The sequence below is a fragment of the Passer domesticus genome, chromosome 8, assembly GCF_036417665.1.
Source record: "Passer domesticus isolate bPasDom1 chromosome 8, bPasDom1.hap1, whole genome shotgun sequence".
In the NCBI taxonomy this organism is placed as follows: domain Eukaryota; kingdom Metazoa; phylum Chordata; class Aves; order Passeriformes; family Passeridae; genus Passer; species Passer domesticus.
Genome location: NC_087481.1, coordinates 51,617,499 through 51,640,902, shown reverse-complemented (window position 1 = coordinate 51,640,902; position 23,404 = coordinate 51,617,499). Strand labels below are relative to the sequence as shown.

General features: G+C 39.4%; 1 protein-coding gene across 1 annotated transcript in view; it reads left to right on the top strand.

The window, feature by feature from the left end:
• The window catches only part of GFRA1 (GDNF family receptor alpha 1), a 137,469-nt gene that overhangs the window by 99,487 nt on the left and 14,578 nt on the right, over positions 1-23,404 (top strand). The window contains 2 exon segments of the mRNA XM_064431414.1: positions 4,199-4,333; positions 7,341-7,519. Of these exon segments, the coding sequence (XP_064287484.1) occupies positions 4,199-4,333; positions 7,341-7,519 (314 nt within the window).

The window sequence follows — 23,404 nt, the reverse complement described above, 5'->3', positions numbered from 1 at the left end:
ATGTCTCTGGAGATAAGATCGAAATGAAAATATTTCTAGAATAGGTTGGGTTTGCTGGAAAATGACTGAAAGCTATCCTCAGTGGCTTATTGTTACCACTCTTATTACTCTAGCAGCTAACAAGTGAGGTAAGTCCATGTGGCAATGGGTAAAATGAGATGTGATGGCTTCAAAGGATATTCTTCTACCACTGAAGAGATTAAGACAGTATGCAAAGGCTATAACATCTGAGCAGTTATGACAGACTGTCATTTGACTCTCAAACAGAGAACTGAACAGCCTTGAAATCTGATCTTGTCAATGAGATTAAGAAGTCTGGCTGCTGGCAAGGAGTAACTAACAGATACTTCTGGCTAAGAGCTGCCAAGTTCTTGCTGGACCTAGAGAATTTTGCTGGCAGTTCTATTGGTTTCATTTTTCAGTTTAACCTCAAGGATGACCCAGTTTCTCTTGTGAGGTGTTCTTGTGGTGCTGGGGATGACCATGCTGCAAAACTGTCACACATCAGAAATGTGGAATGGGGGCCTAAGGAGTTTAAATGAAAAGGAGATCTACTTTTCAAAGGGAAGATGCACATTTTTCTTCCTTCCTGCCACCCCCTGGAGACTTGCAAAAGAGGAGTTGACTGGTGTTAGAGAGTTTTTGGTTCTTAGTACTAATTCTATTAAATCTAGAAATTACCAAAACGTTTCTTGTGCTGAAGCAGTTAATTCCTGCTTCTGATATCAATCTGCTGTGAAAGTGGAGTAAGGCAGAAATCAGCAGTATAATCTTTCAAATGTCTGCTTGATAGATATAAAACACAAGATGAAGAGTTAGACTGTGGGTAAGAAGCTGCTATAGATCCATTTGTCCATAGGGGTTTCAGGATCTCAGTTTAATTAAGATGAACTATTGTTCATTAAAATAAAATATTATTTAGCTTAGCCATTTCATTAAATGTAGCAAAAATCCACAGACTTTGTTCAGGAAACTGAGGCTTCTCTATAGAAGGTACAGTGAATGTGATTCTTTCCTCCAATACAGGGTTGTAAATGAGGGTTAACTTCACTGAAAGTAGAGGAATCTCACCTAAAATTCATGACTTGAGATGGAAATAGAGCCAGTCACAGCTTTTGTATGAGGGGCTTTATCAATCAAATGGAGAACATTCTGTAGAAGCTACTTGAATATTTGCATCAGGGTGTTATATATATAATTTTAAAGATGTGTGCACATTACAGGAAGTTGAAAAACCTCAATTCATTGCTTTAGGCTCCTTGTTGTAGCATAAGGATAAGTTGGGTTTTTTTCAGAAAAAATATTAAAAAAAATCACCATAAAAGGAGACTGTGGATAGCCACATTTGAGTCAGTGCTTTGGTTACAGCCTGGCTAACCCATCTGGACCTTCTGCACTCCCACATATATTAAGTTTTGCTCTAAGTGCTGACTTCAAGGTCTGCTTTGGCATTCACTTTCTGACACATTTTCCCTTGTCTCGAGCCAAATCCATCCAAATTCCCTGTTATTCCCAGGAATTCCCTGAGAGTTTGTGTGAATAAGCTGGACTTGATTTTGGCCAAAGAAACTTCAGCCCCTTGTCTCTTCTCCTAGACTCACCATCCATCTCCTTGTTAATTCACCCTAATTTGAGCAACCTCTGGGCTGTGTTCAGTCCAGCTCTGCTTTTGTCTAAAATGTGGAGTTCTCACTGCTGGCTTTGAGACCATCCCAGAGCTGTTTGATACCTAGAGCTCAGAAATCCAAGCATGTCCTATTTTACCATGGTTTCTCTGATCCCTTAGTGTCCATCAGCAGAATTTCCAAGATGTCAGCTAGAGGAGGGGGGAGGGAAGGGAAAGGCACACACGGTGCAGGGAAAAAAGAAAATCCACCCCAGGAAACCAAGCATATAATCTGCTTGGGTTCACATCTGCCCCCAGGTTTAAATGACAGACTGATTTTCTACTAGCTGCTCTTTCAGCCACTCTGTTTTTGCTGGATGCACAGTTTGTGTGCTGTGTACACACTTTCCTTGTCCTGTCTTTCCTGTATTCATCAACCCTAATTGTACCTTGGTATCTGTTACACTTTTAACCCCTGTCTTAACCCATTTTAATTACCTTATTATCTCTTTGTGATAAGAAGGTCTTACCTCAGTGACCTTTTTAATTTCCTCAGTATCTTTCTGTTTTTTCAACCCTTCAACTAAGCATTTACTAATTAGAATTCTTTTCAGCCTACTATTTTCTTTCCATTTGCAAAATACTCTTGATTTTCTCTTTCTCACACTTTTTTTCAGATCATGTTGCAAGGCTGAAATAGTGCTCTGAACCACCACATGGATGAGGGAGAGACATTTTAATGTGTTTTATTTTAATTTAACATCATTCCTCTTCTTATTTATCTACTGTCCAGTTTTCATTAACAATGCAAATTAAATTTGCCTATTTTACTAAATTCTCTATCTCCATTTAATGAATTTTGAACCATGCTGTTTACTCATGTACCAATCTCATGTAGAATTCAAGCAATTATTAGTGCAACTATCTGTTAAAAAAAGCTGCAGGAAGCCAAAGGTATGGGAGTATAGTCGAATTTAAGAACATCCCAAAACAAGGGAAAAGATGCTTTTTGTGAATCTCACAATAAGACCACATTTATTTTCACATCCATTACTGTCTTCCTCAGGCCAGCCCTAGTGCCTGTTGTCCTTTGTCTCCCACGTCACATATGAGGCAGTTTGCATGTTGATTTGTTCATTTCCCAGCACTGCCTGGTGACTGAAAGGCTATTAGACATCACTCTGTGATTTGTGTTATTTCTAATGTTCCTTTTTTTAGCTTAATGTTTGATAGCCCTTTCCCGTCTGCTATTGCAGACTGCTGGGCCCTAGACCTATGGACCAAATTTTCTCTCCTAGTGTACACTTTGGGTCTCTAACATTTGTCCTTCATCTATTCCATCTTCTTAATGACTACTTTGATGTCAGTTTTGAGGAGATGTGATCACATTTCCTCACAATATATGACCTGTCCTAGAATTGCAAATTATCGAGTGAGGAATATGTTCCCTGAAGCAGCTGGCAGCTGTTCAGGTCTGGAATACCTTCCCCTTTTCATTTAATTTTTCTGTTTTGGTCAGACAAATAAAATAAAGATTGGAACTTGTCAATCCTTAGGAAAATTTGAAATATCTGACCTGCTGGGGTAATGCATTCAGTGACACTACTGGCTTGAGCAAGTGCTCATCATACAACAGTTTCCTGATCCAGATGAGTGATGAACACTTGCTGTACATGTTTCAGGACACAAAATGCCTGCTTTGGTTTCATTTAATCTTGGTTGCCTTGAGCAGGCCTATAAATGGGAGAATATTTGCCTGAGAGTTTGTAGCAGAGTTAGAATGACCCTGTGGCTGGAAAGTTGTTGACAATTTTTAGGAAATAATCACTTTACTGAAGAAGTAGTGAAACAGCAGGATTAATTACAATTTATTACCTGCAAGAATCTGCTGTACCTCTTCACACATGCTGGTTTTTCTTCTGTTCATCATCCTAACCCACTCTGCTAGCATGAGCACCCTGGGGTTAACACTGATCAAGATGAGGTAGGGCTCCCCTCAGCATCACCAGCATTCTCCTTGCTCATGCATTTCAGAAATGTTTTTCCAGTCTGGCTGCAGACTCAAGGAGGAAGCACAGGTCTGGGTACCATTTCAGCCATTTATTTGCAGCTAGAATTACAATGAGAAAAAACACAAGCAAGGAAGGAAAATCAGATTTTTAATTGCAGCTCTAAGGACCCAGTCCACGTGTGTTTGATTTGGCAGCAAAGCCCTTCAAAGAGGAGCTCACCTTCTCCCAAACCATCCCTCCCTCTGCCACGGCTTTCTACCTGTCAGTTCTGCTGATGCAGGTCTCTGTGGGAATCCTTTTTGGAGGGAAGAAATGTGTCTTCAAGGTGTGAGTCGTGTTACAGTCCCTAAAGTGATTGCATTCAACTGGCAGAGGGTGTGAAATGCAGCACAGGGCTGGGCGTCAGAGGCTGAGAGGAGCCAGGAGCTGTCAGATCTGCGGGTCAGAGCCCTGCTGTGGGTCTGTGTAGTGAATCCAGCCCCGAATGCATGGCTTCCCAGGGGCTGTTTGCCATCTCAGGGTGGCAGGAATGTTCCAGTGCAGGGGTTGCTGACAGTGCTGTGCTTCGCTCTGGTGACAGGCACCGTGATGACACCGAACTACATCGACTCCAGCAGCCTCAGCGTGGCCCCGTGGTGCGACTGCAGCAACAGTGGCAACGACGAAGAGGAGTGCAAGAAATTCCTGAATTTCTTCCAGGACAACATATGCCTTAGTGAGTACAAAATTAGGTGTCTTCTAATGTGTTGCAGGGTGTTTTCTGGAGTTCCTTTACTGCTTACGACACATCGAGGCCATCACTTTGTTGAGCGTGGTTCTGTTGTAGGTGTAAAAATTAAAAAAATGAGCAAATACACCTGATGCTGTGGTTTATGGCCATGATTTCAAACATGAGAAGCTCTTGGAAAAACAAAAATAGAACCCAAAGTTGTATGATATTAAAATGTGTTTACAACACAGGTCATATTTGGAGCCTATCAGTGAGGCAGCATCTTTACCATGGAATTGCAACACCTGAGGGGTTTCTGTATAATTTAAGAACTTCATATAAAAAAGACATGTATTTTAGGATATGAAGGATTTGCCATAAGTAAGTATAAATTGGATTGTGCTTGCAATTTACAGCCAACTTCATTTTTTTTAGGATATTGGATCTCAGATGCCTGGTTTTAACACAAGCCTGGATAGTAACTATTGTAAAGATTTTGTTAAATTATTGATTTTTTTTTTCTTGTCGGACTCACTTCCAAATTAGGGACTATTATAAATTTCAGAATGGCTCAGTGGAGTTGATTTTGGCAGGTTCTCTTTTCAAATTTCCTGTCTGCCTGGAGCAGCATAATTGGATGATGTGGAGTGTGCATCAGAGTTTTAATTTCAGATGAATGAGGAGACCAAAAGAGCTTGGCTTCCCTAGCCTAGCAGAACAGAAGTTGAAAGGATACGTGATTGTCCTCTGCAATTGCATTATCAGGGCAAGCCCAGGGAGGGGAAGGGATTACTTCACCTGCAGGACAGTGTTGGCATATGATCAAAAAGGAAGATATTGGCCATGCATTTTTAGGCTTAAAAGGGGAAAATTTTTAACCATCAGACTAAAGTTAGGAAATAGGCTTCCAGCAGGAGTTTTGAGAGTAAAAGTGGTTTTTAAAGTCATATTTCATCAACTAATGCAAAGAAGCAGACATCATTGCTTTTTCCCCAAAACAGTAAATGAACTCAGTAATCCAGACTGGCCCATCCAGCCCTACAGACTTGAGCTGATGCTGGGGCAGGGCTCACTGTTTTACTTGAGGGTCTGAAAATCCCCGTTGTTAGCTTCTCAAGAGGCACCATTGCTGTGAAGGCACAGGGAGGTCTGTGCACAAAGAAGAACAAATCAATTACTCAAGTTCATTTAACAAAAGAAAAAGAGAAAAAAGTTCAAACTTTAGGAGGGGTAAAATTTAACAATATGCCATCAGACCTTCAAGCCTAATGGCAGTTGCCATTTATATCTATTGCAGTACCTAGATTTTATTCATTTGTGAATGAATTAATTTCTAGAGTGTTGCAGGTTCCTTTTGGAACATAAAGACAGAGTGATTCCTTGTCCTTTCTTTTGCCATCAGTACAAAAGCATTAATGAAGACAAATCAAAGACATTGGAGGTTACTGAGAGACAAATTATGTCATCCTAGCTGCAAGATAATGTCTTCTTCAGGAAGAAATTAAAGGTGTTTCTGGATGTTCTACAAAGTTTTGTCTTTCACACAGAATACGAATTTTTAAAATTTTTTATTTTCATTAGTGAGCCTTCTGATGCCTGGAGAAAATGTCATTGAAATCCTTCCCACTTCTTTTATACAGAACAAAAACTTTTTTTTCTATGGTAGGAAGAAACTAGGAGTTTCTTACTAGTCTGTTTTTCAGTATATTCTCCCTTCAAAATGGAAAATAAACTTGTTATTTGGGGCATTTACAGCAATGATTTAGTTGAAGTTGCTCATTGGAGCAGGGCTGGACTGGAAGACCTTGAAAGGTTCCTTCAACCCAAGCAATTTTGTGATTCTGTCACAGAATCATGGAATATCTCATGTTGGAAGGGACTCATAAGGATCATCAAATATGATTGTATGAAATAATTGAAGACTAATTGTAAAGGCTGCTTGTTACTTTGAAAATTGGGAGGACTGCAGGTATTTCTGTGGCCATTCTTGCAACAATGGAAACAAAGAGTTACTGTGATTTTAGGAAATACTGCTTTTTATATTGCCTTATTCAAGGAAACACAAGAAAACTTATCACATCCCGCTTCCTACTTTGTCTCCATTAATGCAGCTCCTTCTGATGCCTTTTATAAGTTCTTCTCTTTGCATCTTGAACTTCTGAGAAATAATATCAGAATAAAATACATCTCTTTCAGAAGAAAATTACATGTAAATTATTTTATAAGGCAAGGAATGGCACTGAGAAGAAGTATTAATAACTTCCACATATTAGTCCCCAGTGAAATTGTTTGATTTCTTGTACAAAGAATTTGAAATAAGAAATCCCCAAATCCTTGTTGAATCCCCAAAGACCTGATTAAGAACTGTTTTTCTATTTGTTTATAAAAAAACTCCAACCAATTTACTCTTGCTATAAACACACTCTTTAATCCTGTGAAACTGTGATAAGCTTTTTAACTTTTATATTCTAAAGTTTTAGTTTAACCATGTTTCCCTCACCCAATTATGCAGATTTTGATTGAAAAGGGTGAGGAAAAGATTGCCTTAGTTAAACTATTTTGTAGTTATAGGCATATTAGTTTTACTACAACAAGCTGTAGAAATAAATATTTATCCTGTTTGTAGTTTGCTCTGTAACTTCACCTGCCTGAATTAGGACATGACATTCAAACTGTATTTTTAATCTTGAAAATAAATTTTTGAGTCTTTTGGATGGTAACAAATATGATTGTGGTAAGTCTTAAAGCTTCTGTCAAGAATTACTGGAAACATTACAAAGAAGAGGCTGCACCAAATAATTATGTAACCCCAGATTTTCCATTCATGTTTCTGATAGGTTCAAAAATAAGACACAGTTTTCAGCATAAAATTGAGTTTCTACAAATGCACATTTAAAATGTAATAATAATAATAACAGCAATAAAAAACAACTCAGTTCTGCGTTTTGCCTTTTTTTTTTTTTTTTTTTTTTTTTTTTAGAAATAGAAAATTGCCTGTAATTTATTTTCACAGAAAATGCAATTCAGGCCTTTGGCAATGGCACTGATGTGAATGTCTGGCAGCCAATCTTACCAGTACAGACCACTACAGCCACAACTACGACAGCTTCCAGACTTAGAAACACAGGGTCAGAGACCACCAACAACGAAATACCCTCCCACAATGATTCACCAGCATGTGCAAACCTGCAGGTAAGAGAGTTTTCTGCTTGTTGTTGTGCATAAATGAAAGTTTTTCACAGATACCTGTCGAGGAGTCTCGCACTGCCTAACTAGATGCCTGCCTGAACTGGAATGTCTGTTTATTCCCATGGTGTAGTTACAGGCTGCATATGTTGTGAGCTGTCAGACACTCTTATTTTAAATCAGGAACTTGCATATCTCAAAGTGGACTTTATTGCCTCGCTGTCTCAGAAACAGGGGATGGTATTTAATTTCTTATCACAGGTTTGAATATGAATGTGGCACTCTCCAAATCCTGCCAGGATATGTCAGATTAAATTAATCCCTTGAGTACTCCTAATTCAGAGGAAACCCTTAATGTGAGCTAGCATGTCCTGCTGCCTTCTTTCTTATGTTATTGGCATTAAACTCAAGAAGGTTTTTTGGCTGAGTAGGTCTGTATATTAGAGAACATATGGTGCTGCAAGCTACACATTGAAGAAGCTGGACAAAGATAAAACTTTTTTGAAGCAGGCACTCTCCTGAACTGAGGTCGGGGTCATGATGTGATTTTGGCCAGTGGCTTTAGTGATTTTCTTTGACACTTAAATTAGGCTATTGATAGTGGATCGTTGATTCTGGGTTTGGAGGCTCACCACTTGCTGAGGACAGTTTTTGCAGCTCTTTGAAAGATTGAAGGACTTGGGCAGGAGAAGAGAGCAGAACCAAGGCAGGAAGAAGGTAGTAGGAAATGTAAAATGAAAACATCCTTAGGCCAGATTGGAATTGGGCTGTAAAAACTTCTGGTGGTTTAAATACAAAATTAGGTCAAGCAGGGATAGATCAGCTTGTCCTGTTTATTTTTGTCTTTACAGAAGGAAAATTGCTGTGTGACACAAATATACATGTCCAAGCTTTAAGGTCTCAGCTGGTATTAAGATAATTTTTTCTGTATTTTTGGATTTCACTGTTAAAGCATTGATTTTTCACTTCCTATTAAAAAAAAATTTTCACTTTGTTTTCTTAATATTAAATGGTTCCATGTCCACTGAACCAGAAATATTTTATTTCTGAGAAGTATGTTTTGCTTCTTAATTTTTTCTGCATTGCTCTCTCTCCTTTATCCTTTTCCAGTTCCTGCATCTATTTTGCATTGGAAAGTTGTATGTGTATCAACATGAGGGACATTACAGAGTCACAAAGTATAGGGGGTTAATGATGGAGGGTGCTGAGTTTAGGTCCTTCTGTTTTAGTTCTCTTTTTCTCATCTGTGCATTCATTATTATTTAAGCTTTGTAAGTTATTGATAAGAGAGACAGTTGGAGGCATATGTGGCTATTTGCAATAGTCATTTAAACAAATAAAATATGCTGAAAGAAACACAGCCTTTTAAACCTGAAACTTGGAATATCTTGTATTTAGAACAAGACCTTGATGGGATATTATGGAGTCACTTCATGTTATATTAAAAAGTTGTGTTATGGGAGAGATCACATTTTCCTTCAGTGTTTGTACAGCCCCCTGTAGAGTCAGGCCTCCAGATGCTACCAAAGTACACATAATAAATAAAGAACTGAAGAAATGCCAAGTGATCACAAATCCCATTGGATTCACTTGAATTTGCAAATGTTTCTTAAGCCTGAATAGATGTTCTTGTGTTTTGAAAATGACTTAAATTCTTCCCTCCTTCCTCCTGTTACTGCGGCATTTTGAAGTCACATCCCACATGAGTTTATCAGCTCTGGTTTAAAGCTGTGCTCTGACTCCAAGGGTACCCCCTGATGTACTTGGCACAAGAAATAAAGGTTGGTGGGGAAAATAGGTTCCTTTAAATAAATGATCTCTGGTGTTTGGTAGAAACTGTAGATAAAGTCTGCACTAAAACATCACTGAAGTTATGTGAACCAAGCAGTTTTATACCTGTGAAGCACAATATTCTGTGCCTACCACTTCCTTCTGTCAGAACTGAAATACAAAGAACAAAGCTCTAATATTTTAATGCATTTTTCAAAAAGTGACTTACAGACAGAGCTGAAACAAGCCCACAATTTTTTTAAAAAGAAACCTATGTTTTTTTGGACAGTATGGTGCCACTTTGCATGTGAGACTTAAACCCTAATGCAAATTTTATAAAAGAACTGGTATTCATATTGCACTTGGAGAAGGGTATTCATTCCAAGCCTCTCCTCCCATGAAAATATGCCTTTGTAGTGTTTTCAAAACATGAACTAGTGCAGCCAAAAGCTTTTTTATATGCTTAGCAGCTGAGCTGAATGGTTTCTAAAAGGCAATATAGCCTGAATGCTGTGAAAAGTCAAATTACAAGCATCAGTCTCAGCACAGAACGACAGTGGCAGAGGAAGTGGTCACTGAGATGCAACAGGGCTGCATATTCTGGTTAGTGGGTTTAAAAATATAGCGAAGGAAGAAAGAGCAGGAAGTGATTGATTAGTATAAATTGCCATTGGAAGAAATACAGCAAGGGAAGAAAGAGCAGGAAGTGATTGATTAGTATAATATGCCACAGAAATGAGCAAATACCAACCTCCCGGGGCTGTAAAATACAGGGCACTAACCCAATCTGCCAGGAGCACCACTGACTGAGCAGTTTTTGATACATTTCTTTCTGACTTGTTCAGAATGGTCATGTGAAGAGCAGGAGTGCACCCATGGTTTTGTTGCTGTGCCCTGTTCTCCTGTACGAGCAAACCTGGGAATCAGAAAGGTGGTGAATGCCTGAAGAAAATATGAGATATTTTTTCTTTACCTGTACTCAATATTTACTTCAAAAACCTGTTGAAGATGTGGAATTTAAAATAATACTTATTTTAGTGATGCTGCTTAGTTGTTCTTCATTTGAACTTATCATTGCTATGAGAATTTGCAATTCATCCTATTATGGGTATTGTCTTATTTCAAATTGATACAGCAAAATCTTTATTTCTGATATCTGCTTACTTCATGTTTACATATGCATGGATTGTGTAAGATATTCTTTTTTTCTGTCCCTCAATTAAATCAGCATTCTATCTTTGCCAGGAAGATGCCAAGAATCCTCTAAGCTCTTTTTATGAACCTGACTTCTGACAGAGTTTGCTATAAACACAGTAAATAGTAGTTAGGTTTATATGAAATGCTAAATTTACGTATATTTGAAGTGCTTGACATCTTGCAAAGAATCCTCAGCACCATATAAAAATAACATAAAGTATTGTGAACAAAAAGGAAGATTAATCCCAACAACATGTTCCTTATACAGGCAGATTTTATTAAGTAATTGCCAACCCTATCATTTTTTCTGGTGGCTTCACTCTGATGTTTTCTATTTAACTGACATATATGTTAATCCTTCATTTTTAGTCATAACTTGCATTCAGTATGCCAGTCAAAAAATGGTTCTGGTCTTCCAGTCTCATGTCCTACCCCCACTGCCTGAGCCATCGTGTTGGATTATTTGAAAGGGACAAAAGAATGAGTTTGGATGTGTACTCACACCATGTATTCTTCAAAAAAAGGCTGCCTTTGCATTTAGGAGAGATAGATAGACCTGAAGGATGATAATGAAATGAACCTCAAGTGATAGATTAAACCAGTTGTTCCTGGGTCATTGCAGAGATAAATAAAAAACTCTGACTTCCACACTGGGTTTTCTATAATATTTTAAAGGATGTTTTACAAAATACAAAAATTGTAGAAGTCAGGATGGTTAAGGACATTTAAGTGAATACATGCATCGAAGTCTTGCTAGCTAGCTCTATACTTTGTTTTCCCATATTTATTATGTTGTGCTTTTGCTTTGGATTCAAAGAGGAATTAAGGTTTTTGTGCTTTTGAAGAATGTAGCAATGGACAGATATAATTGAGATACATGATCCTTTGGACTGAAGACAAGTCCAGTATGTAAATACTGTTATGCTCTCAGCAGCAAAATTAAAAACTATGAGATAGAAACTGAAAATATCAAATATTTTGTGGGGAACGTGGGAAAAGAGAAACCGGGATACTGAAATATATCAGTTCTTTCTATTTGCATGTAAGATCAGTGAATGTTTATAGCAGATATGGGTCATAATGCAAGCTACTTTTCCACAAATTCATGTAATACTAGCGATTAAAAAAAATACTTAAAATGGTGAATCCTAGGACAAAAACAGGAGAGAGGGCTCACCTTACTCTGAGGAGAGCAGGATTTAAATGTGACTGAGACAGAAAATGACTCTGCTTTTGCCATGTAGATCTGTCTGTGCAGACCTTCAGCACTGTGCAGGGAGCTGCTAATCTGGTGGGTTAAGTACCCTCTCTAACTGCTTAATGTTGCTTCCCAGGTGCTAAATACCATTATTCAAAGCATTATGTGGATGTTTGGAGAGGGTTAAAAGCTCCTGTGCAGCGTTCTGAGGATCAGGACACAGCAGGTGTGGATCTCCACGGGCTGGTAATTGGGTGGTGGGTGAGCATAAGCAGGAAGCACAGGCAGTGTGTAGGTGAGGGAAAGGCACAGCTGCTGGGATGGAGCACTGGGGTAGAGACAAAGCTTGTTTTATCCCCTGAGCACCACACTTCACTCACCCATACACCTGGCACCCTCACACAGCCCGTGAACTTTTCGTGGTATACAAGCACTGATTTTCAAATGCCTTGCCTGCTCCATCCCTTGGGAAAGTTCTGCTTGGACCTCTTCCTCTGGGCATTCCAGCTACACAGAAAGATAGAGTCAGGGGCAAAAGATGGACAACAATAAGAAAGTCCCAGTGCTGTGCCAGAACCAAAAGAAAGGAGAAAAAAAAAGAAAAAAAAAAAGACTTAATGTTTTCTATGAAAAGATTTAAATCTACCTCCTGTATTTCAAGGATTAGCTGACATAATGGGGTCGGCCTGCTGGTAAGAGTGATTTAGAGAACACTTATTGGCAGCTTTTCTGCTAAAAAAGCAATGTCTTTAATTTGCTTTAGTGGCAAGTCCCTTGTACCTAAAGAAGTCTTGAGTGCTTTGTGTATAGAGATTAAGATCTGACAGCCAGGGCTAACTTGAAGTTTCATCTTTAATCTTATACTTCTGATTTAGGGAGCACTAAACAAAATTCTGTTTTGCCACAACAGATACTGCTTTGTCCATTGATTTCATTGACACTGGCTTCAGGGGGGCTAATCCTTGTTTTCTTCAGCACCATGCTGGAGTGGTGTGGCATTCACATTCTCTGAACCTGAGAGAAGCAGGGAGAGAAGCAGAGAAGAGAATGATCAAAACCATTCTTATCTCATTTGCTGCTCCTGTGTTGTGCCAAAGTTGAATAGAGTGTGGAGATTGTTTACCCAAAGTGAGGGTGTTTTGTTTCCTTGGCCTGTCAGGGCCAAGCGCGTGTCCAGGCAGTCGGTCAGCAGACAGTCATGAGATTTTGTTCAGTTGAGTGCTTGTGCAGTTTCAGTTTAGATGTAGTGTAATATAGTAGAGAATAATACAGTATAATAAAGTAATTAATTAGCCTTCTGATATCATGGAGTCCTCCTCATCGTTCTTCCCAGACGTTGGGCAAAAATTTCACTGCTAGAGTGGCTCCTCAGAAAGTGTGGCTGCACAATTCCCTGAGACTGTAGTCATTTACTGCATGACTCTTGCAAGATCCAGAGGAGTTGAAGGGAGCATCCTGGCAGGAGAGCAGCCCCAGCCCAGCTGCCTTGCTGTGCAGACAGAGGATCCCAGTGCCAGAGGCTGGTTGGCAGGGAATGTGCACACATACACACACACACAGACACAGACACACACACACACACACACACACACACAGACACGTGTGTGTGTTCATGGTATGGTGGTGTGGGTTCTCCCACTCAGAGCAAGACTGAGCTTTTCGCCTTCTTTTCCAAAGAGTTTCAAAAGCACACAAGATAGGTTGTTTTCAGGTTTGTTGAAAACCTGCTGAAGTTAAAGATGAGATTCATGCAGCTGATGAACGTCTAATGCAGGGAATCCTTTGGCTCCCTTTTGAGCAGAGAGGAGCAGTGTGAGGATGTGGCCAGGGATCAAACCCAATAGCTCAGACACATCATATCACTGTCAGTGCTGCAGCCATCAGCAGGCAGGAAGAAATTGTTCTCATTTACCAGGCTTGGTTGAACTTCTGAGTTGAACATCAGGCCCCCTTATAAGACCAGTTATGATTTGTGGAGTGAAATAAAGGCTAAAACTTTACAACAGGAAAGTAATCACATCTCTGTTGTTATCACCAGTGCTTAACAATCAGTCTCTTTGGCATGGAGATCTCTCTGTAAGACTGGACTTTATATTTAATGATCAATACTCTGATTTTTAATGCTTGAAGTTGGGTGTAATAAACTCCTGTTCCTGAAAGATAGTGACATGTTTTATGTTGCTTATTAGAATTACAGTTTAAATTGTGGGTTTCTGATTAGCATGCTTTTCATGAGACCAAAATATTGTGCATGTATACTGTTGAAGAGCATAATACTTCAGAATTATTTCATCAATGATAAAGTATTTTATGGTTCATTAAAAAAAAAAAAAGTTTTAATAGTCTGAGCGTCTTTGGTGTATTATAATAATACAGCACTTTATAGCAGACTGTAAAACTCCAGACTACAGTTTTAGGAATTGTGCAATTTTGTTTTATAGTTTAATAATTGTTCAATTGAAAATGAGTATGAGGTTACTAAAAACCAATTTAACGACTTAAAAAAATACAGCTTTATGAAAATGCACTACACACTTTTACAGAAAATTGAAATTTTTTGGACAGATTATAGTTTTTATCCTCAGAAAGAATTTTGCAAATTACTGATACTAAAAGCAGATTTGCATTTGCAGTGTTCCCCTAAGCTACAGTTGTTTCTGTGTTTCACGAGTATCCTTAGAAGAATACAACAGAACTACAAAGTGCTAGAATAAACCAGAATCAGAAAATTGGATCTCATCAGATAAGCCAAATCAAACTATTCATAGCCCTTGTTATTACTTTATGTGGTTCTTCATCATATTGAAGGTATTCCTAATGTCAGCCAACTCTAGTTCTCAATCAAATACCTAGTCCATCATGTATTTCCCTTTTAAAACAGATAGCTCACTATGGTCTGCAAAAAACAGCCATAAAGAGGAGCACAGTATTATAAATTAATTTTAAGGCATAACTACTACCAATAAAAATTCTAGGTCATTTTTTGCATTGTGATGGTACATGTTTAATCATAGTGTCTTTGGAATATATTGTGCCTTTATGGGACCTGACAAAGTGCTTTGTTTAAGACATATTGTTTGCTATTAGCAAATATTAGGTTTTAGTCATGGCTCTGCTCCCATCTCTGCTTGCTAGAGTTAAAGAAGCTCTGGTTATGCCAGCAGGCTGACCCTGTTCCCAAGCAAGAGTAGGCAAAAGTGATTTTTCCACCAGATTTTTAATGGAACAGAAATCAAGAGTAGAAACCTTGACATCCTGAATACTTTTCTTTTTTACAGAAATAGCTCTCAAGGTGTCCTTATTATATACCAAAATCTCATCATACTAGATATTCCAGAAACTCATAATGAAAGGGTAGTCTTGGCTTTAAAAACCCAATTAATTGCTGTTAAATTCAGTCCAGCTATCACCTTATAGCCTCTGTTTGTTCTGAGAACTACATAGTGTATTTGAGTGCTTCAGAAACAGTAAAGACTTTACTATTATAAACTATGTTAATACACTAGGTTATCCTCAAAAATATATACCCACAAAGATTCATGAGGAAAATCAAAGTAAAAGACTTTATCAGATATAAATATATGAGATAATGAATACAGTTGTCAATAGAGAGTTGTTTCTTGCTAAGGTATGAAAATAGCTCAGCAGTTGCCAGAATAGATCAAAATTTAACAAATAAAATCTTTATCAGTTCTGCCATTTTTGCAATGAATTGTTCTTTCCTGGGTAAGCTGAAAGATTTCACAAGACTTCTATAACTGAAATGTACTTTTAAACACTTATTGAAGTGGTATTGACAATTTTGTTTTGCAGTATGATGGTTTAGGACAAATGACAGTGTGGAGGTTGAATAATTCTGGGTAATGAGCATTTTAGTCACAGATGCGTAGAGTTTCATGAATTAACTGCCTTCTCTGCCTTGGAGGGGGATGGTGCAGAGGGGGTGAGAATTTAGGGGACCAGGGCAGCAATTTGTTGTACAAGCTCCTCATTCCCTGGAGGGGAAGGCTCAATAACAGAGAGGGACCTGATGGGTTGTGCACAGTGCTGGTGCAGGGTCAAGGGGTTTGCCTTCTCTCTGGTTCCCTGGAATCCGCAGAGGTGAGAGAAATACTCCTGGAGTAGGGGTGTGGGGCTGCCTGCCCCAGAGTCTTTTCCCAAAAATGTTGTTCCCTGAGATTTATGTGACTCCCTGGGTAAATGAGTGGGTAGAGAAGAGCTCACAGATGGGAACTGCATTCACATTGTCCTGTAATGTTCTCATTTACTATCACCCTTGGTGGCTCTTGAAGTCTTGCAGACACTACTGGACACTTCTTAATGATCAGCACGTTGTTTCCATCTGTTTCTTAGAGCACAGCAAACCTGTGCTCTTTTTTGGGACAAGTGGTTGATGACATTGTGTCTAATCCTACAGAAAAGTGTCGATTGGAGTTCATGGTCTTGTGCTCACTGGCATATCTACACCTGAAACATCTGAAACCTCGCTTCCAGCTAGCAGTTATTCTTCATTAGATCCTTTCCCTGTCTGTTTTTGTTTGGTTTGTTTGTTTTGTTGTTTTTCCTTTTAGTGTGGTTTTTGTTTGTTTGTTTTCTTTCCTTGTGGTTTGGGGTGTTTGGTCCATTCTTCTTGCAGATCAGTTCTGTGATGTTTAGACACTCAACTGCCTCATAGACTTAATCTGCTATGAAATTTATTTATCTTCTTTTTCTGTACTTCCTCTCATGATTTAATGGCTAAATGCAGATTCAGAGGAAAAAAAACCCCACCAAAATCTGCACCAGGCTGAGCTGGAAGGGTGTTGAACCTGTATAATCCTGAAGTAATCTCCCTGCTGGGCTGGGCTGGGCTGCCCTGCAAGGTACAGTGGGGTTGTGGCTCTACTGGGGTGCAACTGAGATTGGAGTAAGTCTGCATTTTGATTTGTGTAAAATGTGTGAATCAACCCTGTTTCCTTATCCTTGATTAAGGAGGATACATTGCCTTCCTCTGCCAACAGCAAACCCAAGTACCTGAAGTATGTTTATGCATATAAAGTAATTTGATTTTAAAGAGGCAATCACACGACCTAATCAAATTTCTGCTTTTGTTTATACACTTGTAAAAAGGGAATAACTCCACAGTTGTGTATATTGCAATTATCCTTAAGTGTACATTGTAATTATCCATTACACCTTACATGTATGCACACCATTCTTTGATATTTCTGTGTAACCCAGAGACTTAACATTCTTAAAAAACAAACTACCCGGACTCTCAGTTGCCATGTGGCAGATATGATCAAAATCATTTCAGGAATAATGAAGAAGATTTTTCAGGGATATTTTATTCTGTGTTACCACCAGCAAATGAAATATAGAAAAGCCCAGTGGAAATTAGAGTGAAATAATAAGTAATCATTCTAACCGATACTATGCCAAAGAGACAGCGTAGCTGCAAAAATAGTACCATGTTGAAGAGCTAAAATTTGGAACCTTTTCCATAGCATTCATTAATTTTTCAAGTAATCAAACCAAGTTGATAGGACAGAAAATGAAACACAATCTTTTAACAAAATTGGCTAATCTATACTCTTAATAAAAAATATTAATGACAGCAAAACAGCTGAAGAGAAATTTTTGTTCAGCTTTTGCCCTTTCTGCTTATTTTACTTACAGTCTTCACTGTACATTAGTAATAAAATACTGGGAATAAATCTCACCCTTTATCTCATACTTTTTATGCCCATGACTCCTAATCAGCTGTCTTACCTGGATAATAGATCTTTATGTTGCATCAAACCATCTACTCTACAGCATTTTTCAATTTGCTGTTGAGTTCCAGAACATGAGACACTGTCACCCATTTCAGCTCCTTGCTGTCAAAATCAATAGGAGTTAAAAATGCTTATTTTAGTCAGTACTTTGGAGGAGAGCCTGCCTGTTTCACACCAAATCCTGTTCCCAATCAGTGAACTTGGCCTGATAATCCCACCTCAGGTTAAGCCCTCCTCTGTGTGTAGCTCTTTTTATGAGTCATGGGTAAACAGACTGATGTGCATAACACAGAATGGTTTTCATAGGTTCACTCAGCATGTTTCCTAAAGAATTATAGGATTATCCTCCCTCATGTCTTTCTTAAAACAGAATTAGGTATTCAGGCAGTAATTTATTAAGTACTGCATTACATGGTGCTATAGTGTTCCAGACTGACATTTTCAGAATCCTCAAGAAACCTCTGACTCAAGGCAAGTTACACATTGCCACATGACCCTAAACATTTGGATGTTCTGAATTCATCCTCAGATTTGAAATGTGTGCATTTGAATTTTTTATGTGCATGGCAGGTAAGGCATGTACCAGCAGGCTCTAAAAAGCTACCTGCAGCCCTAAGTACCTAGTTTGTGCAGAGGGTTGGATAAATGGGCATATAAATCAGGTGTGCACAGACAAAAGCAAAGTGGTTACAAGAATATGTGAAAACCCATTCCTAAATTTGTGCCTGCACAAATGTAAAAAGGGTTGTTTGATCAGAAATGTTCTGATGAATAGTGTTCAGTTTGGTTTTTACAAAGGCTTACCTTTTGTAAAAGGAAGGAAAAGTAGTGCATTAATAGTTGCATGTATCTTGCCTGGTCTATAGTGATTTCTGTGTTGGAGTACTGTTCTGCACACCTCAGTCACATATGCATTGCCATTGTCTGGTTCTCAGGATGAATTTAGGGGTCTGTTCCTGCAGGAACCTAGCTGCTTGTATACAGTTTCAGAATCCAAATGCAAATGCAGTGGAAAATAATTATCCCTTTTTTCATCTTGGTTTTGAACTTTGAGAAATTCTTGCAACTGTTTGCAGAATCCTGCTCTCATCAGGAGTTCACCCAGCCCGTGTTAATTTTGATTAAGATTTCCTGATTATTCCTAAGGACTCAGTCATGGATATATGCAGAGAAGAAATTCAGATTGTTATAGGCACAACTAAACAGGTTTAGATCAAAAACACAGTCTGTCTATACCCAGAGAACAGCTTAATGAGAATACTTAGGAATAATTAATTAGGCAGAGTCTTTTCACCTTCAGGCTGGTGGCTCATGTTATATTTAGCATCAGTGCAGCTCTTTGGTGAGTGCCCTCAGTGAGAGAGAGAGCTGGGAGCTGAACTGGGTCCATGTCACAGGGACAGCCCCTAAAATGCCAGTTGGGCTGGCTTTTGTCCCTATAACAGGGGACTGGACTCTGCTGTTCCGTGGACTTTTAAAGAGAGCAAATGGCAAAGCCTCAGCTCCACATCATCTCCATGCCAGCGAGACACATCTGCTCTTTTGTGCTCTGCAGGCCCCTGCTCATCATCTGCTGCCCTTGTTCAGTGCAGAGCCTGCTGGAGAGCAGCTCCATTCAGCTGTGCTCAGCATCCCAGCAGTGGCATCTCCTGCAGTCACTGAGTGGGAGCAGCACAGTGATGTCCCAGGTCCCTTCTGAGGCTGCTGCTCTCAGTCACCAGAGGGGCTTGGCCTCTGCTGGCCACTGAACGAGGCATTTTAGCCTATTTAATTCACTGTTGACTGGGACAGCTCAGTAGTGCAGTATCAGCACTGGTGTCCAGATACAACAGCAAATGTTAATATAGAGTAGGTTCTGTCTGCATCACACCCATCCCTCGTTCCTAGCAGTGCTGTCATCCTGTGACTTTCCACCCTCTGATCTGTAGGTAGGAGTAACACAAGAAGCCAGACTGCTGCTATGGTTGGCACACACACAGTTGTATTTTTTCTTAATGCTTCCTCTCTAGATACTTGATGGCAATGTATTGACACTGAAACTTGCTAGGAAGACAAAAGCTGATGCTAGTGAGACATTGGATGCATCTGAGTAAGTAGATTACAAAAAAACCACCCCTCACTTGGTCTGTTTTCTACTTGCTTCAGTTCAGTCCAGAACTATTAATAAAACCATTACGCACTCAGGGAATTATTTGCTGCCAACCATCATCAATCAAGATTCTCTTCAGATAGCACTCCGAAGATGTTTTTCTAGGTGAAATCTTATCATTTCTCTCTCTTGAGTTCCACCAAAGGATATTAAAATTTGGTAGCACAAGGCACCTTCAGGATTTTTCTTGTAGTGTTTGCAGTAGATTTAGAAAAATCTGAGGTTAGAGTTGGACTGTCCCTTTTTGACACAGCAGCTCATCTCACAGAAGAGGAAGTGGAGGGCATAGGGAAACATCCTACATGCTTTGCAACATTATAAACCTATACCCCATTAATTCCTCAGTCTCTGATGAAGTTTTCACTGCCTGAGGTGCAAATTAGTGCCACTTTTGTGCATTGAACCTATCCTGTTTAGAGAAAAAGTGCTTCAGAACCACCTCCTCATTTCAATACTACAACAGAATAGTTGTGTTGACCTGAGCTAGATTAAACAAGCTACCTTGGAATTTAGGTCTGTATGTCTCATTAATAATCCCCTGAACTGTCCAGTCTATCAGAATATAATTCTTCAAAAAGTAGGCAGACTAGTCTCAACTAAACTTCTAAAGCTACTTCCAGTTTAGCATGGAAACATTTCAAAATATACCCAAAGTGATGTTGATCTGCATTATTGACATTATTAGCATTCATCTGTTTTTATTTTCCAGCTTTTTAAATGTAAACATAAATTTGAGCCTTCTGTCCTTCTGTGAAGAGCTTGTGGGATGAAACAAAGAAGGATTAGATCCTGTGAATACAGTTTTGCATAATCTGGTAATTATTTGCATAATCTGGTTATTATAGGCCCAGTTTTGTTTTAGTGGGTTATAATTGTTAAACATCTGACATTCACAGTACTTTTTTGTGTATAAGAATTTTTTTCAGTGATGGAAAAAAAATCCTCCATCCTTCTTACTTCTCAAATTCTCAGGCCATATATGCAGATGATATTAGGAAGTTGCTTTTGATTTCCAGTTGGAAATCAAATTTCTCCACTGCCTGGCAAGTGGAGAAATTCCTGTTAGCGTGATGGGATCAAGGCAGTAAAAATAAGGCACCTTTCAAATAATGCCATGATTCTGCAGAGATCTCTTACGAGAGTTTCTGTGCTTTTTTGAATAGCTTCATTAATTACAGCGTGGCTGTTTGTGAGAGCATCATTCATGTGTAAATCAGGGATATGAGGAAGGCCACTCTAATACCATCCATTAAAGTATGGTCCACTGTAGGATAACCCATTAAAGAGAATTACTGTCAGGGTTTCACTGATAGTATTTCTGAGAAGGGGTGATTTTTCTTTCCCTCACTCACTTCAGCAAGGGGAGAATGAATGTTGGATGCTACATCAAAGTCTTTCACAAGTATTGAGTTTTAAGATCCATTTTGCAGGGGCCTTTTAATAACATTTAGGAAGCTGACAGGACAAACCAAGGTCTAGTTTAGCTAATGGAGATCTGTGAATGAGACCAATTGGATTTTTTTTGCAGTCATGACTTAAATTTGTTGAAAAATATGCTTGTCTGAGAAAATAAAATGCCAGTAATCCAAATTGTATGATACTAATTCACTTTTTTTTTTTTTTTTAGAAATTAAAATGCCTCCAGAATTATTAAACAGGAATGATAGTAGTGAATTTGAACACCTTTCTACAGGCTTCTAAAGGCTTTTATTCTAATGAAAATAAAAATAGGTTGTCATAGACATTGCTAGCAGCTATGCTTGAGGTTGAAGTTGTCTTACATTTCATATTAAAAAAGATCTAAAACATTAATTATTTGGGTGAAAATTTTCACGTTTTGTGTGTGGTTCTAGCTAAATTCTTGAGGAATAGCTGCCTATCAAAGCCACAATACACCATAATGTGGGGTTTTTTTTTAAATACTCACCTTGCTAGATTTGATTCCACTATTTAAAAAAAAAAAGTTTTCTATATTTTTATTCTAAATGGTATTGTCAGTGCTAGAAAGAAACTGAGACAAGTACTGCAGCAAGTTCACCACAATTGCAGCCCTGCCAGTTCTAAGGATGCATCTGTGCACCTGCAAAATTCAGCTAGAGGATTAGAGAAGGGACTGAATGCTTGAATTTTTTATTTCAGTGGCACTTCTGGAGAGCAGATTGTGCCAAAAATGCGAAATTTGCTAATGAATCCAAATCACAGCTGTTCAGGAGTGGATTATTTTAAAAGAAAAGAACTACCCTCTGAATCATGCCATGATTTAGAGGGACTTGGGTACTCCACCACACAACTCTGGGAATTAATATGTTGGGCTTGAAATGTGCAAACTAAACAGGAGGGCATAGGTGGATGCTCAGATAACTGAGCATCTTTCCCCTTTTTGTGTGATTCTACTTCACTGTTACTTTATTGTAGCCTTTGCCTCTCTGTAATTGCAGGAAGAGTCACTTTTTACCTGAAGTGCTTTCACCCTTTTAAGGCTTTCTGCGTTTTTTGTCTCTGTGTAACCATGCCAGTGCTCGCAATGCACACGTGCACACACGTATTGTTAACAGAAAGTCCTGAACATTTTGAGGCACTGAACAAAAAGCAGATGCTCGTGGTCGTTCCCTGGCCTTCCCTTTTAAAATTCATGAGTGAGGGCAGTGCTCAGGAAAGCAGCAGCAATGCTGCTCGAGGTTGGCATGGCACGAAGGGAAAGCTTCCTCCTGTCGTGCTGAGGCTCAGCCTGGTGTTCAGGCAAGCTTGCCTGATCTTCCCTTCCAGCTGCAGAGCCCCAGAGCAGCAGTCCTGCTGCTGGGGCACACGGGCAGTGCCTGACCTTGTTTGCTCCATCCCTTCACCTCCACAGCTCCCAGCTGGAGCCTCCTGAGCCCTCCTGCAGCTCTGATTTGGCAGAGTCCTGGCTGCACCCTGTCCTGGTGTGTGATTGCAGAGAGGGAGCTCTCCAGTGAGCAGCAGGCACAGGGAATGCTGCCTGCCCTGGAGCTCCTGCCTGGGCACACCTGGAGGTGTTGCTGCCCTGCAGAAGCCCTGCGTGGGTTTGGTGCCTCTTCCCAAGGCTCCTAGCACAGGGCAGGGCTCTCCAGAGGGCTGAGCTGCTGTGGTCCTGCAGTAGCCCTGGCTGGCAGCTGCTCAGGGCTGCTCCCACCACTCTCCAGGGCACCATGGCTAATCCAGGAGGCAGCAGCTTCACCTGCTGCCAAGCTGAACAGCTTTTTTCTGGTATTCAGACATGTGGGGCCACACGCTTCAGGCTGGAGAAGTGCTGTGGGATCTCTTGTGCTTCAATTACTTACCTTCCCTCAAAATTCTCCTCTCTTAACTGGGACTGCAATGGCTTTATGTCCCTGCTCTTTTTCTTTAGGTGCAGCAGCCAGATGCTACCTGTACCTGCTGTCCGTGGCACTAAGTTGATCTCTGTGGTGAATCACTTGAGAAATGCATTTTAATAATAAAATCCAAAACAACTCAACTTTGGATTACATGGATGTTTAGTTTTATAACTAGAGAAAAAACCCAACAACCTAGGCAGCCCTAGATGTTGAGATATTAACCTAATAAAACTTACTCAGTCTCTGCTTTTTAGTATTCTGTTTCCTCCTCTGCCTTTCTTAATGCAAAAATATTTGCTTGCAGCAAATCCATAAAAAGACCATATTAGGAGAATTGCATAATATCCCCTAAAAATAGGAAGGAAGGATCTGGGACTATAGAAATTCATTTTACTCAGCTAAATGAATAACTGAACACGAAAACAAAATTGTTAGCAAGTTACTGTACTGCCATGAAAGGTAAGTCAGCTCAGTTGTCTTGGCTGG